We start from the raw sequence: 14794 nt of genomic DNA, 5'->3' as shown, positions 1-14794 counted from the left end.
TTACTTAATATTTGTTTTAGACTGATACCATAGCATTTCAATGGAGCAAAAATACTCTTCATCATATTTTCGTTTAATTCCTTGGAAATTTAACACAACACTTGTTATGTTAATATCTTGAGATGATGCATGTCCCTTAATAGGTGTGGTATTTTCTGTTTCTTTGATTTTCTCTTCTACAAAATGACGTGCTTGTTTAAGATTCATCAACACGTTACTAACCGATTCCTTCACATTTTCTGTTTTTGATAAACGCGACTCAAAACAGACCATTTCTTCCAACATTTCTTTATATTCAGTTTTTGTGGTCTTAGAGTCTGCTTTACTAATTTTATCTAATATGCAACTCTGTGTTTTTACATCATCCTTGGCTACACTTAACACCTTTGTGTCTATCATCTGTTTGTAGAATATCTGTGCTTTTTTGAAATGCTCATTTGTGTACCTATTGCCATTTGATTTTAATTTGACAACCATGTCAACCAAATTCTGTCTCTGCTCGTATTTTGTTTTATCATCAGGATTCAGATTATTAAAAATAACAACCCTGCCTCGACATTCATCCAGTAAATCTTTAATGTTTCCTGTTGCACTGTCTAACAAGTCTTTCAAGCTTTTTCCATCGCGTTTTAATTCATCTCCATGAGTGAATACAACTATGCCATAGATGTTCAAAAAATCACTCCCCAAAATATTTTTAAGAATCTTTATGGCTTCTACATCGTAGTATGTGAACCGACCTCCATAATTCACAACAATAATAAACGAATGAAAACCTTTGGGATTTGTCAAAATAGCAGAAGTTAGAGCAGCCTTAACCAACGTTTCACCATCTTTAGGCTTTAACTCTGTATCAAAAACACCAGGACAATCAACAACTTGTATTCTGTAATTTAGAAAATCGCAAGCATCATTTTCCGGAAACTTGGTAACAGAATTAAAATTGCCGCTGGATGCAAATGCATTTTTTTTATCCAGTATGGAATTGCCAGTTGCGCTTTTGCCAGTTCCAGTATTACCAATTAAAATCAGGTCTAATTCTTGAAGTGACTGTAAAAAGTTTGAAAAATGTATTTATTGCTAAATATAAAAAAAAACAGCCTTATTATTTATAAAACGTATGTGTCACTTCCGACTGTAGGCTATCAAAAAGTAAGTACTTATGGCAAAATGAGGTTTTGAGTTGAGTTAACCTAGCTTAGACCCTAGTTTTAACGGCTTTTTCGAGGTTTTCCCGTTGGACACACTTTTTTCTTCCTTATCCCCGGGGATCGGTGTACGACCTCATAAAATATCAGTTGGTCTTCGAGATGAAAATGTCTTTCGATTTATACCTCATATAAGGTGAATTTAGGCTTGACCACCGGGTATGCACCTAACGCACTGTACACTCTACAGGTGCATAAAGGGGAGGTAAACATTAATGGCTTCTTTGCTCTATTTTTGGTCTGAATATCAGGGCCATTGATTCTACTCCTACATGCATTGTTCTTCAATATTTTACCTAAATCATATTTTATTTACCGTAACATTTCTATCATACATTGCCAGGGTCAAGTGGTCATCGGACCAGGTTATTACCATTACAATTTTAAGGCTGTAAACTGCGTATCCTAAAATCTTTTTGAATCTTACCTACTGTTTTTCACATCAATTACAATAATTATAAAAGGTAACATAACTGGTCAGTTTTGACAGCTTTAACGATTTTTCCTAGAAAGGAAAAGTTGTTTTCTGGCATGCATGGGCTTGGTCTACAATCTCACAACATACCACGGGGGGGGGGGGGGGGGGGGAAGGGGTCGTTGAGTAAAACTGTTTTTCGATATCTAGCTTATATAAGCTCGTTGAGGATGTAGACGCTAAAAGATTTTTCCCCCTGTGCTCTTTTTGTCAGAAACGGATGCCTGCTAAATTCATAGCGCATATGGCGCCGTCAAGTGCCGCGACCAGCACCCGAAGACTTTAATATATATATCTATATATATATATATATATATATATATATATATATATATATGTACACATTCTTTTCGCGCCATAAGGTTAGTTTATCTTACTGATCGAGTAAATACGCTGGAAAAGAAAAGCAAATGTTGATTTTTTTACATAGTATTATACTACAAAAACATCAATCAGGGGCTTAAAATCAATCTAAGTTTTTTATTATACAAATTAGATTCGACGTACCTTCCGTGTATACATAGTTTGAGCTGGATTTGATTTTCTGTACTTGAAAAAAAAACAACTATAGATCTACTAGTCAATTTAACTTCAGCCAACCTCTACTGCTAAGCGCAGTTCTATATAAAATGATTGCACTAGGAACTGAGTCAGCCGCGCAGAACCAGTGACGTGAGAATAAGCAGTTACGGTTAAACTGTGGGTTGGCGTGGTTGTATTTTGTTGGCGTACCCTGTGTTTTACATTGGTTGATGTATTCACCTTTTGTAATTATTTCATTACGTCACGATATAATGTGAAAGTTTTTTTTTCAATTTGTATTAACAGGTTGATATATATATATATATATATATATATATATATATATATATATATATATATATATATATATATATATATATATATATATATATATATATATATATATATATATATATATATATATATATATATATATATATATATATATATATATATATATATAAAGCAATGTATGTGTGTCTGTGTGTCTGTCTGTGTGTCTTTTATGCATTACCACACCTCTTATCACATCGCCGTGAAACTTTGGGAAATTGTTGAGAATATTCCTGGGGAGGTTTTTGCGAAAAAAATAATTCAAAATTCGCAGGGTTGGCGACCCGGCAGGGCGAAATTTGTTTTCCTCTATATACGGTATATAAAAATAAAAGTCTTTTTTGATTTCACACTGTTCATCCGATAGGCATGAAACTTTGGGGAGTTGATTAGAACACTCCAGGGAAGGGTTCTGTCCAAAAAATCATTTTTAATTTGGCAAGGGCGGCGCCACGGGAGGGTGCGATTCTTCTCTACTCTACTCTACTCTACTCTACTCTACTCTACTCTACTCTACTCTACTCTACTCTACTCTACTCTACTCTACTCTACTCTACTCTACTCTACTCTACTCTACTCTACTCTACTCTACTCTACTCTACTCTACTCTACTCTACTCTACTCTACTCTACTCTACTCTACTCTACTCTACTCTACTCTACTCTACTCTACTCTACTCTACTCTACTCTACTCTACTACTCTACTCTACTCTACTCTACTCTACTCTACTCTACTCTACTCTACTCTACTCTACTCTACTCTACTCTACTCTACTCTACTCTACTCTACTCTACTCTACTCTACTCTACTCTACTCTACTCTCTACTCTACTCTACACTACTCTACTCTACTCTACTCTACTCTACTCTACTCTACTCTACTCTACTCTACTCTACTCTACTCTACTCTACTCTACTCTACTCTACTCTACTCTACTCTACTCTACTCTACTCTACTCTACTCTACTCTACTCTACTCTACTCTACTCTACTCTACTCTACTCTACTCTACTCTACTCTACTCTACTCTACTCTACTCTACTCTACTCTACTCTACTCTACTCTACTCTACTCTACTCTACTCTACTCTACTCTACTCTACTCTACTCTACTCTACTCTACTCTACTCTACTCTACTCTACTCTACTCTACTCTACTCTACTCTACTCTACTCTACTCTACTCTACTCTACTCTACTCTACTCTACTCTACTCTACTCTACTCTACTCTACTCTACTCTACTCTACTCTACTCTACTCTACTCTACTCTACTCTACTCTACTCTACTCTACTCTACTCTACTCTACTCTACTCTACTCTATCTACTCTTACTCTACTCTACTCTACTCTACTCTACTCTACTCTACTCTACTCTACTCTACTCTACTCTACTCTACTCTACTCTACTCTACTCTACTCTACTCTCTACTCTACTCTACTCTTCTCTACTCTACTCTACTCTACTCTACTCTACTCTACTCTACTCTACTCTACTCTACTCTACTCTACTCTACTCTACTCTACTCTACTCTACTCTACTCTACTCTACTCTACTCCACTTCACTCCACTCCACTCCTACCTCTACCTCTACCTCTACCTCTACCTCTACCTCTACGTCTACCTCTACCTCTACCTCTACCTCTACCTCTTCCTCTTCCTCTACCTCTACCTCTACCTCTACCTCTACCTCTAACTCTACCTCTACCTCTACCTCTACCTCTACCTCTACCTCTACCTCTACCTCTACCTCTACCTCTACCTCTACCTCTACCTCTACTCTACTCTACTCTACTCTACTCTACTCTACTCTACTCTACTCTACTCTACCTACTACTCTACTCTACTCTACTCTACTCTACTCTACTCTACTCTACTCTACTCTACTCTACTCTACCCTACCCTACCCTACCCTACCCTACCCTACCCTACCCTACCCTACCCTACCCTACCCTACCCTACCCTACCCTACCCTACCCCTACCCTTACCCTACCCTACCCTACCCTACCCTACCCTACCCTACCCTACCACTACTCTACTATACTCTACTCTACTCTACTCTACTCTACTCTACTCTACTCTACTCTACTCTACTCTACTCTACTCCTACTCTACTCTACTCTACTCTACTCTACTCTACTCTACTCTACTCTACTCTACTCTACTCTACTCTATCTACTCTACTCTACTCTACTCTACTCTACTCTACTCTACTCTACTCTACTCTACTCTACTCTTACTCTACTCTACTCTACTCTACTCTACTCTACTCTACTCTACTCTACTCTACTCTACTCTACTCTACTCTACTCTACTCTACTCTACTCTACCTACTCTACTCTACTCTACTCTACTCTACTCTACTCTACTCTACTCTACTCTACTCTACTCTACTCTACTCTACTCTACTCTACTCTACTCTACTCTACTCTACTCTACTCTACTCTACTCTACTCTACTCTACTCTACTCTACTCTACTCTACTCTACTCTACTCTACTCTACTCTACTCTACTCTACCTACTCTACTCTACTCTACTCTACTCTACTCTACTCTACTCTACTCTACTCTACTCTACTCTACTCTACTCTACTCTACTCTACTCTACTCTACTCTACTCTACTCTACTCTACTCTACTCTACTCTACTCTACTCTACTCTACTCTACTCTACTCTACTCTACTCTACTCTACTCTACTCTACTCTACTCTAATCTACTCTACTCTACTCTACTCTACTCTACTCTACTCTACTCTCTACTCTACTCTACTCTACTCTACTCTACTCTACTCTACTCTACTCTACTCTACTCTACTCTACTCTACTCTACTCTACTCTACTCTACTCTACTCTACTCTACTCTACTCTACTCTTCTCTACTCTACTCTACTCTACTCTACTCTACTCTACTCTACTCTACTCTACTCTACTCTACTCTACTCTACTCTACTCTACTCTACTCTACTCTACTCTACTCTACTCCACTTCACTCCACTCCACTCCTACCTCTACCTCTACCTCTACCTCTACCTCTACCTCTACGTCTACCTCTACCTCTACTCTACCTCTACCTCTTCTCTTCCTCTACCTCTACCTCTACCTCTACCTCTACCTCTACTCTACCTCTACCTCTACCTCTACCTCTACCTCTACCTCTACTCTACTCTACCTCTACCTCTACCTCTACTCTACTCTACTCTACTCTACTCTACTCTACTCTACTCTACTCTACTCTCTCTACTCTACTCTACTCTACTCTACTCTACTCTACTCTACTCTACTCTACTCTACCTACCCTACTCTAACCCTACCCTACTCCTACCCTACCCTACCCTACCTCTACCCTACCCTATACCCTACCCTACCCTACCCTACCCTACCCTACACTACTCTACTATACTCTACTCTACTCTACTCTACTCTACTCTACTCTACTCTACTCTACTCTACTCTACTCTACTCTACTCTACTCTACTCTACTCTACTCTACTCTACTCTACTCTACTCTACTCTACTCTACTCTACTCTACTCTACTCTACTCTACTCTACTCTACTCTACTCTACTCTACTCTACTCTACTCTACTCTACTCTACTCTACTCTACTCTACTCTACTCTACTCTACTCTACTCTACTCTACTCTACTCTACTCTACTCTACTCTACTCTACTCTACTCTACTCTACTCTACTCTACTCTACTCTACTCTACTCTACTCTACTCTACTCTACTCTACTCTACTCTACTCTACTCTACTCTACTCTACTCTACTCTACTCTACTCTACTCTACTCTACTCTACTCTACTCTACTCTACTCTACTCTATCTACTCTACTCTATCTACTCTACTCTACTCTACTCTACTCTACTCTACTCTACTCTACTCTACTCTACTCTACTCTACTCTACTCTACTCTACTCTACTCTACTCTACTCTACTCTACTCTACTCTACTCTACTCTACTCTACTCTACTCTACTCTACTCTACTCTACTCTACTCTACTCTACTCTACTCTACTCTACTCTACTCTACTCTACTCTACCTACTCTACTCTACTCTACTCTACTCTACTCTACTCTACTCTACTCTACTCTACTCTACTCTACTCTACTCTACTCTACTCTACTCTACTCTACTCTACTCTACTCTACTCTACTCTACTCTACCTCTACTCTACTCTACCTACTCTACTCTACTCTACTCTACTCTACTCTACTCTACTCTACTCTACTCTACTCTACTCTACTCTACTCTACTCTACTCTACTCTACTCTACTCTACTACTCTACTCTACTCTACTCTACTCGACTCGACTCGACTCTACTCTACTCTACTCTACTCTACTCTACTCTACTCTACCTCTACTCTACTCTACTCTACTCTACTCTACTCTACTCTACTCTACTCTACTCTACTCTACTCTACTCTACTCTACTCTACTCTACTCTACTCTACTCTACTCTACTCTACTCTACTCTACTCTACTCTACTCTACTCTACTCTACTCTACTCTACTCTACTACTCTACTCTACTCTACTCTACTCTACTCTACTCTACTCTACTCTACTCTACTCTACTCTACTCTACTCTACTACTCTACTCTACTCTACTCTACTCTACTCTACTCTACTCTACTCTACTCTACTCTACTCTACTCTTCTCTACTCTACTCTACTCTACTCTACTCTACTCTACTCTACTCTACTCTACTCTACTCTACTCTACTCTACTCTACTCTACTCTACTCTACTCTACTCTACTCCACTTCACTCCACTCCACTCCTACCTCTACCTCTTCCTCTTCCTCTACCTCTACCTCTACCTCTACCTCTAACTCTACCTCTACTCTACCTCTACTCTACCTCTACCTCTACCTCTACCTCTACCTCTACTCTACTCTACTCTACTCTACTCTACTCTACTCTACTCTACTCTACTCTACTCTACTCTACTCTACTCTACTCTACTCTACTCTACTCTACCCTACCCTACTCGACTCTACTCGACTCGACTCGACTCGACTCGACTCGACTCTACTACTCTACTCTACTCTACTCTACTCTACTCTACTCTACTCTACTCTACTCTACTCTACTCTACTCTACTCTACTCTACTCTACTCTACTCTACTCTACTCTACTCTACTCTACTCTACTCTACTCTACTCTACTCTACTCTACTCTACTCTACTCTACTCTACTCTACTCTACTCTACCTACTCTACTCTACTCTACTCTACTCTACTCTACTCTACTCTACTCTACTCTTACTCTACTCTACTCTACTCTACTCTACTCTACTCTACCTACTCTACTCTACTCTACTCTACTCTACTCTACTCTACTCTACTCTACTCTACTCTACTCTACTCTACTCTACTCTACTCTACTCTACTCTACTCTACTCTACTCTACTCTACTCTACTCTACTCTACTCTACTCTACTCTACTCTACTCTACTCACTCCACTCCTACTCTACCTCTTACCTCTTCCTCTTCCTCTACCTCTACTCTCTACCTCTACCTCTACCTCTACCTCTACCTCTACCTCTACCTCTACCTCTACCTCTACTCTACTCTACTCTACTCTACTCTACTCTACTCTACTCTACTCTACTCTACTCTACTCTACTCTACTCTACTCTACTCTACTCTACTCTACTCTACTCTACTCTACTCTACCCTACCTTACCCTACCCTACCCTACCCTACCCTACCCTACCCTACCCTACTCCTACCCTACCCTACCCTACCCTACCCTACCCTACCCTACCCTACCCTACCCTACCCTACCCTACCCTACCCTACCCTACCCTACTCCTACCTACTCTACTCTACTCTACTCTACTCTACTCTACTCTACTCTACTCTACTTCTACTCTACTCTACTCTACTCTACTCTACTCTACTCTACTCTACCTACTCTACTCTACTCTACTCTACTCTACTCTACTCTACTCTACTCTACTCTACTCTACTCTACTCTACTCTACTCTACTCTACTCTACTCTACTCTACTCTACTCTACTCTACTCTACTCTACTCTACTCTACTCTACTCTACTCTACTCTACTCTACTCTACTCTACTCTACTCTACTCTACTCTACTCTACTCTACTCTACTCTACTCTACTCTACTCTACTCTACTCTACTCTACTCTACTCTACTCTACTCTACTCTACTCTACTCTACTCTACTCTACTCTACTCTACTCTACTCTACTCTACTCTACTCTACTCTACTCTACTCTACTCTACTCTACTCTACTCTACTCTACTCTACTCTACTCTACTCTACTCTACTCTACTCTACTCTACTCTACTCTACTCTACTCTACTCTACCTACTCTACTCTACTCTACTCTACTCTACTCTACTCTACTCTACTCTACTCTACTCTACTCTACTCTACTCTACTCTACTCTACTCTACTCTACTCTACTCTACTCTACTCTACTCTACTCTACTCTACTCTACTCTTCTCTACTCTACTCTACTCTACTCTACTCTACTCTACTCTACTCTACTCTACTCTACTCTACTCTACTCTACTCTACTCTACTCTACTCTACTCTACTCCACTTCACTCCACTCCACTCCTACCTCTACCTCTACCTCTACCTCTACCTCTACCTCTACCTCTACCTCTACGTCTACCTCTACCTCTACCTCTACCTCTACCTCTACCTCTTCCTCTTCCTCTACCTCTACCTCTACCTCTACCTCTAACTCTACCTCTACCTCTACCTCTACTCTACCTCTACCTCTACCTCTACTCTACTCTACTCTACTCTACTCTACTCTACTCTACTCTACTCTACTCTACTCTACTCTACTCTACTCTACTCTACTCTACTCTACTCTACTCTACTCTACTCTACTCTACTCCTACCCTACCTACCCTACCTACCCTACCCTACCCTACCCTACCCTACCCTACCCTACCCTACCCTACCCTACCCTACCCTACCCTACCCTACCCTACCCTACCCTACACTACTCTACTCTACTCTACTCTACTCTACTCTACTCTACTCTACTCTACTCTACTCTACTCTACTCTACTCTACTCTACTCTACTCTACTCTACTCTACTCAACTCTACTCTACTCTACTCTACTCTACTCTACTCTACTCTACTCTACTCTACTCTACTCTACTCTATCTACTCTACTCTATCTACTCTACTCTACTCTACTCTACTCTACTCTACTCTACTCTACTCTACTCTACTCTACTCTACTCTACTCTACTCTACTTACTCTACTCTACTCTACTCTACTCTACTCTACTCTACTCTACTCTACTCTACTCTACTCTACTCTACTCTACTCTACTCTACTCTACTCTACTCTACTCTACTCTACTCTACTCTACTCTACTCTACTCTACTCTACTCTACTCTACTCTACTCTACTCTACTCTACTCTACTCTACTCTACTCTACTCTACTCTACTCTACTCTACTCTACTCTACTCTACTCTACTCTACTCTACTCCTACTCCACTCACTCCACTCTACCTCCTACTCTACTCTACCTCTACCTCTACCTCTACCTCTACCTCCTCCTCTACCTCTACCTCTACCTCTACCTCTACCTCTACCTCTACCTCTTCCTCTACCTCTACTCTACCTCTACCTCTAACTCTAACTCTACCTCTACCTCTACTCTACCTCTACCTCTACCTCTACCTCTACCTCTACCTCTACCTCTACCTCTACCTCTACCTCTACCTCTACCTCTACCTCTACCTCTACTCTACTCTACTCTACTCTACTCTACTCTACTCTACTCTACTCTACTCTACTCTACTCTACTCTACTCTACTCTACTCTACTCTACTCTACTCTACTCTACTCTACTCTACTCTACTCTACTCTACTCTACCCTACTCTACTCTACTCTTCTCTACTCTACTCTACTCAATTCTACTCTACTCTACTCTACTCTACTCTACTCTACTCTACTCTACTCTACTCTACTCTACTCTACTCTACTCTACTCTACTCTACTCTACTCTACTCTACTCTACTCTACTCTACTCTACTCTACTCTACTCTACTCTACTCTACTCTACTCTACTGTACTGTACTGTACTGTACTGTACTGTACTGTACTGTACTGTACTGTACTGTACTGTACTGTACTGTACTGTACTGTACTGTACTGTACTGCTACTGTACTGTACTCGTACTGTACTGTACTGTACTGTACTGTACTGTACTGTACTGTACTGTACTGTACTGTACTGTACTGTTACTCTACTCTACTCTACTCTACTCTACTCTACTCTACTCTACTCTACTCTACTCTACTCTACTCTACTCTACTCTACTCTACTCTACTCTACTCTACTCTACTCTACTCTACTACTCTACTCTACTTTACTCTACTCTACTCTACTCTACTCTACTCTACTCCACTTCACTCACTCCACTCCACTCCACTCCACTCCACTCCTACCTCTACCTTTACCTCTACCTCTACCTCTACCTCTACCTCTACCTCTACCTCTTACCTCTACCTCTACATCTACCTCTACCTCTACCTCTACCTCTACTTCTTCCTACTCTACCTCTACCTCTACCTCTACCTCTACCTCTACCTCTAACTCTACCTCTACCTCTACCTCTACCTCTACCTCTACCTCTACCTTACCTCTACCTCTACCCTCTACCTCTACCTCTACCTCTACCTCTACCTCTACCTCTACCTCTACCTCTACTCTACCTCTACCTCTACTCTACTCTACTCTACTCTACTCTACTCTACTCTACTCCACTCCACTTCCACTCTACTCTCACTCCACTCCACTCCACTCACTCTACTCTACTCTACTCTACTCACTCTACTCTACTCTACTCTACTCTACTCTACTCTACTCTACTCTACTCTACTCTACTCTACTCTACTCTACTCTACTCTACTCTACTCTACTCTACTCTACTCTACTCTACTCTACTCTACTCTACTCTACTCTACTCTACTCTACTCTACTCTACTCTACTCTACTCTACTCTACTCTACTCTACTCTACTCTACTCTACTCTACTCTCTACTCTACTCTACTCTACTCTACTCTACTCTACTCTACTCTACTCTACTCTACTCTACTCTACTCTACTACTCTACTCTACTCTACTCTACTCTACTCTACTCTACTCTACTCTACCTACTCTACTCTACTCTACTCTACTCTACTCTACTCTACTCTACTCTACTCTACTCTACTCTACTCTACTCTACTCTACTCTACTCTACTCTACTCTACTCTACTCTACTCTACTCTACTCTTCTCTACTCTACTCTCTACTCTACTCTACTCTACTCTACTCTACTCTACTCTACTCTACTCTACTCTACTCTACTCTACTCTACTCTACTCTACTCTACTCTACTCTACTCCACTTCACTCCACTCCACTCCACTCCTACCTCTACCTCTACCTCTACCTCTACTCTACCTCTACCTCTACCTCCACCTCTACCTCTACCTCTACCTCTACCTCTACCTCTACCTCTACCTCTTCCTCTACCTCTACCTCTACCTCTACCTCTAACTCTAACTCTACCTCTACCTCTACCTCTACTCTACCTCTACCTCTACCTCTACCTCTACCTCTACCTCTACCTCTACCTCTACCTCTACCTCTACTCTACTCTACTCTACTCTACTCTACTCTACTCTACTCTACTCTACTCTACTCTACTCTACTCTACTCTACTCTACTCTACTCTACTCTACTCTACTCTACTCTACTCTACTCTACTCTACTCTACTCTACTCTACTCTACTCTACTCTACTCTACTCTACTCTACTCTACTCTACTCTACTCTACTCTACTCAATTCTACTCTACTCTACTCTACTCTACTCTACTCTACTCTACTCTACTCTACTCTACTCTACTCTACTCTACTCTACTCTACTCTACTCTACTCTACTCTACTCTACTCTACTCTACTCTACTGTACTGTACTGTACTGTACTGTACTGTACTGTACTGTACTGTACTGTACTGTACTGTACTGTACTGTACTGTACTGTACTGTACTGTACTGTACTGTACAGTACTGTACTGTACTGTACTGTACTGTACTGTACTGTACTGTACTGTTACTGTACTGTACTGTACTGTACTGTACAGTACGTACTGTACTGTACTGTACTCTACTCTACTCTACTCTACTCTACTCTACTCTACTCTACTCTACTCTACTCTACTCTACTCTACTCTACTCTACTCTACTCTACTCTACTTTACTCTAACTCTACTCTACTCTACTCTACTCCACTTCACTCCACTCCACTCCACTCCACTCCACTCCACTCCTACCTCTACCTCTACCTCTACCTCTACCTCTACCTCTACCTCTACCTCTACCTCTACCTCTACATCTACCTCTACCTCTACCTCTACCTCTACTTCTTCCTCTACCTCTACCTCTACCTCTACCTCTACCTCTACCTCTAACTCTACCTCTACCTCTACCTCTACCTCTACCTCTACCTCTACCTTTACCTCTACCTCTACCTCTACCTCTACCTCTACCTCTACCTCTACCTCTACCTCTACCTCTACCTCTACTCTACTCTACTCTACTATACTCTACTCTACTCCACTCCACTCCACTCTACTCCACTCCACTCCACTCTCACTCACTCTACTCCTACTCTACTCTACTCTACTCTACTCTACTCTACTCTACTCTACTCTACTCTACTCTACTCTACTCTACTCTACTCTACTCTACTCTACTCTACTCTACTCTACTCTACTCTACTCTACTCTATCTACTCTACTCTACTCTACTCTACTCAACTCTACTCTACTCTACTCTACTCTACTCTACTCTACTCTACTCTACTCTACTCTACTCTACTCTACTCTACTCTACTCTACTCTACTCTACTCTACTCTACTCTACTCTACTCTACTCTACTCTACTCTACTCTACTCTACTCTACTCTACTCTACTCTACTCTACTCTACTCTACTCTACTCTACTCTACTCTACTCTACTCTACTCTACTCTACTCTACTCTACTCTACTCTACTCTACTCTACTCTACTCTACTCTACTCTACTCTACTCTACTCTACTCTACTCTACTCTACTCTACTCTACTCCACTTCACTCCACTCCACTCCTACCTCTACCTCTACCTCTACCTCTACCTCTACCTCTACGTCTACCTCTACCTCTACCTCTACCTCTACCTCTACCTCTACCTCTACCTCTTCCTCTTCCTCTACCTCTACCTCTACCTCTACCTCTAACTCTACGTCTACCTCTACCTCTACCTCTACCTCTACCTCTACCTCTACCTCTACCTCTACCTCTACCTCTACCTCTACCTCTACCTCTACTCTACTCTACTCTACTCTACTCTACTCTACTCTACTCTACTCTACTCTACTCTACTCTACTCTACTCTACTCTACTCTACTCTACTCTATCTACTCTACTCTATCTACTCTATCTACTCTACTCTACTCTACTCTACTCTACTCAACTCTACTCTACTCTACTCTACTCTACTCTACTCTACTCTACTCTACTCTACTCTACTCTACTCTACTCTACTCTACTCTACTCTACTCTACTCTACTCTTACTCTACTCTACTCTACTCTACTCTACTCTACTCTACTCTACTCTACTCTACTCTACTCTACTCTACTCTACTCTACTCTACTCTACTCTACTCTACTCTACTCTACTCTACTCTACTCTACTCTACTCTACTCTACTCTACTCTACTCTACTCTACTCTACTCCCACTTCACTCCACTCCACTCCTACCTCTACCTCTAACCTCTACCTCTACCTCTACCTCTACGTCTACCTCTACCTCTACCTCTACCTCTACCTCTACCTCTTCCTCTTCCTCTTCCTCTACCTCTACCTCTACCTCTACCTCTACCTCTAACTCTACGTCTCTACCTCTACCTCTACCTCTACCTCTACCTCTACCTCTACCTCTACCTCTACCTCTACCTCTACCTCTACTCTACTCTACTCTACTCTACTCTACTCTACTCTACTCTACTCTACTCTACTCTACTCTACTCTACTCTACTCTACTCTACTCTACTCTACTCTATCTACTCTACTCTATCTACTCTACTCTACTCTACTCTACTCTACTCTACTCTACTCTACTCTACTCTACTCTACTCTACTCTACTCTACTCTACTCTACTCTACTCTACTCTACTCTACTCTACTCTACTCTCTACTCTACTCTACTC

The 14794-nt window shown here is 41.1% G+C and overlaps 1 protein-coding gene across 1 annotated transcript; it reads right to left on the bottom strand.

The window, feature by feature from the left end:
- On the bottom strand, nt 1-1584 carry LOC131945876 (GTPase IMAP family member 1-like). The gene is made up of 2 exons (XM_059306489.1): nt 1525-1584; nt 1-1050 (listed from the first exon to the last, which is right to left on the bottom strand). Exons 1-2 carry the CDS (start codon nt 1582-1584, stop codon nt 1-3), a joined length of 1110 nt encoding a protein of 369 aa, XP_059162472.1.
- Nucleotides 1585-14794: the final 13210 nt, after the last annotated feature.

Source organism: Physella acuta, unplaced genomic scaffold (genome assembly GCF_028476545.2).
Source record: "Physella acuta isolate Inbredline_101_S28 unplaced genomic scaffold, ASM2847654v3 ptg000538l, whole genome shotgun sequence".
In the NCBI taxonomy this organism is placed as follows: domain Eukaryota; kingdom Metazoa; phylum Mollusca; class Gastropoda; family Physidae; genus Physella; species Physella acuta.
The sequence above is the reverse complement of the archived record's forward strand: the minus strand, read 5'-3'. Positions and strand labels throughout refer to the sequence as shown.

What these genes read in the sequence shown, in the direction of transcription:
- LOC131945876 (XM_059306489.1), bottom strand. Translation starts at nt 1,584, where the DNA reads ATGGTAATAACCTGGTCCGATGACCACTTGACCCTGGCAATGTATGAT. An exon ending in TGTATGATAGAAATGTTACG is followed by an intron (nt 1,051 to 1,524) that starts GTAAATAAAATA and finishes AACTTTTTACAG; the next exon opens with TCACTTCAAGAATTAGACCT.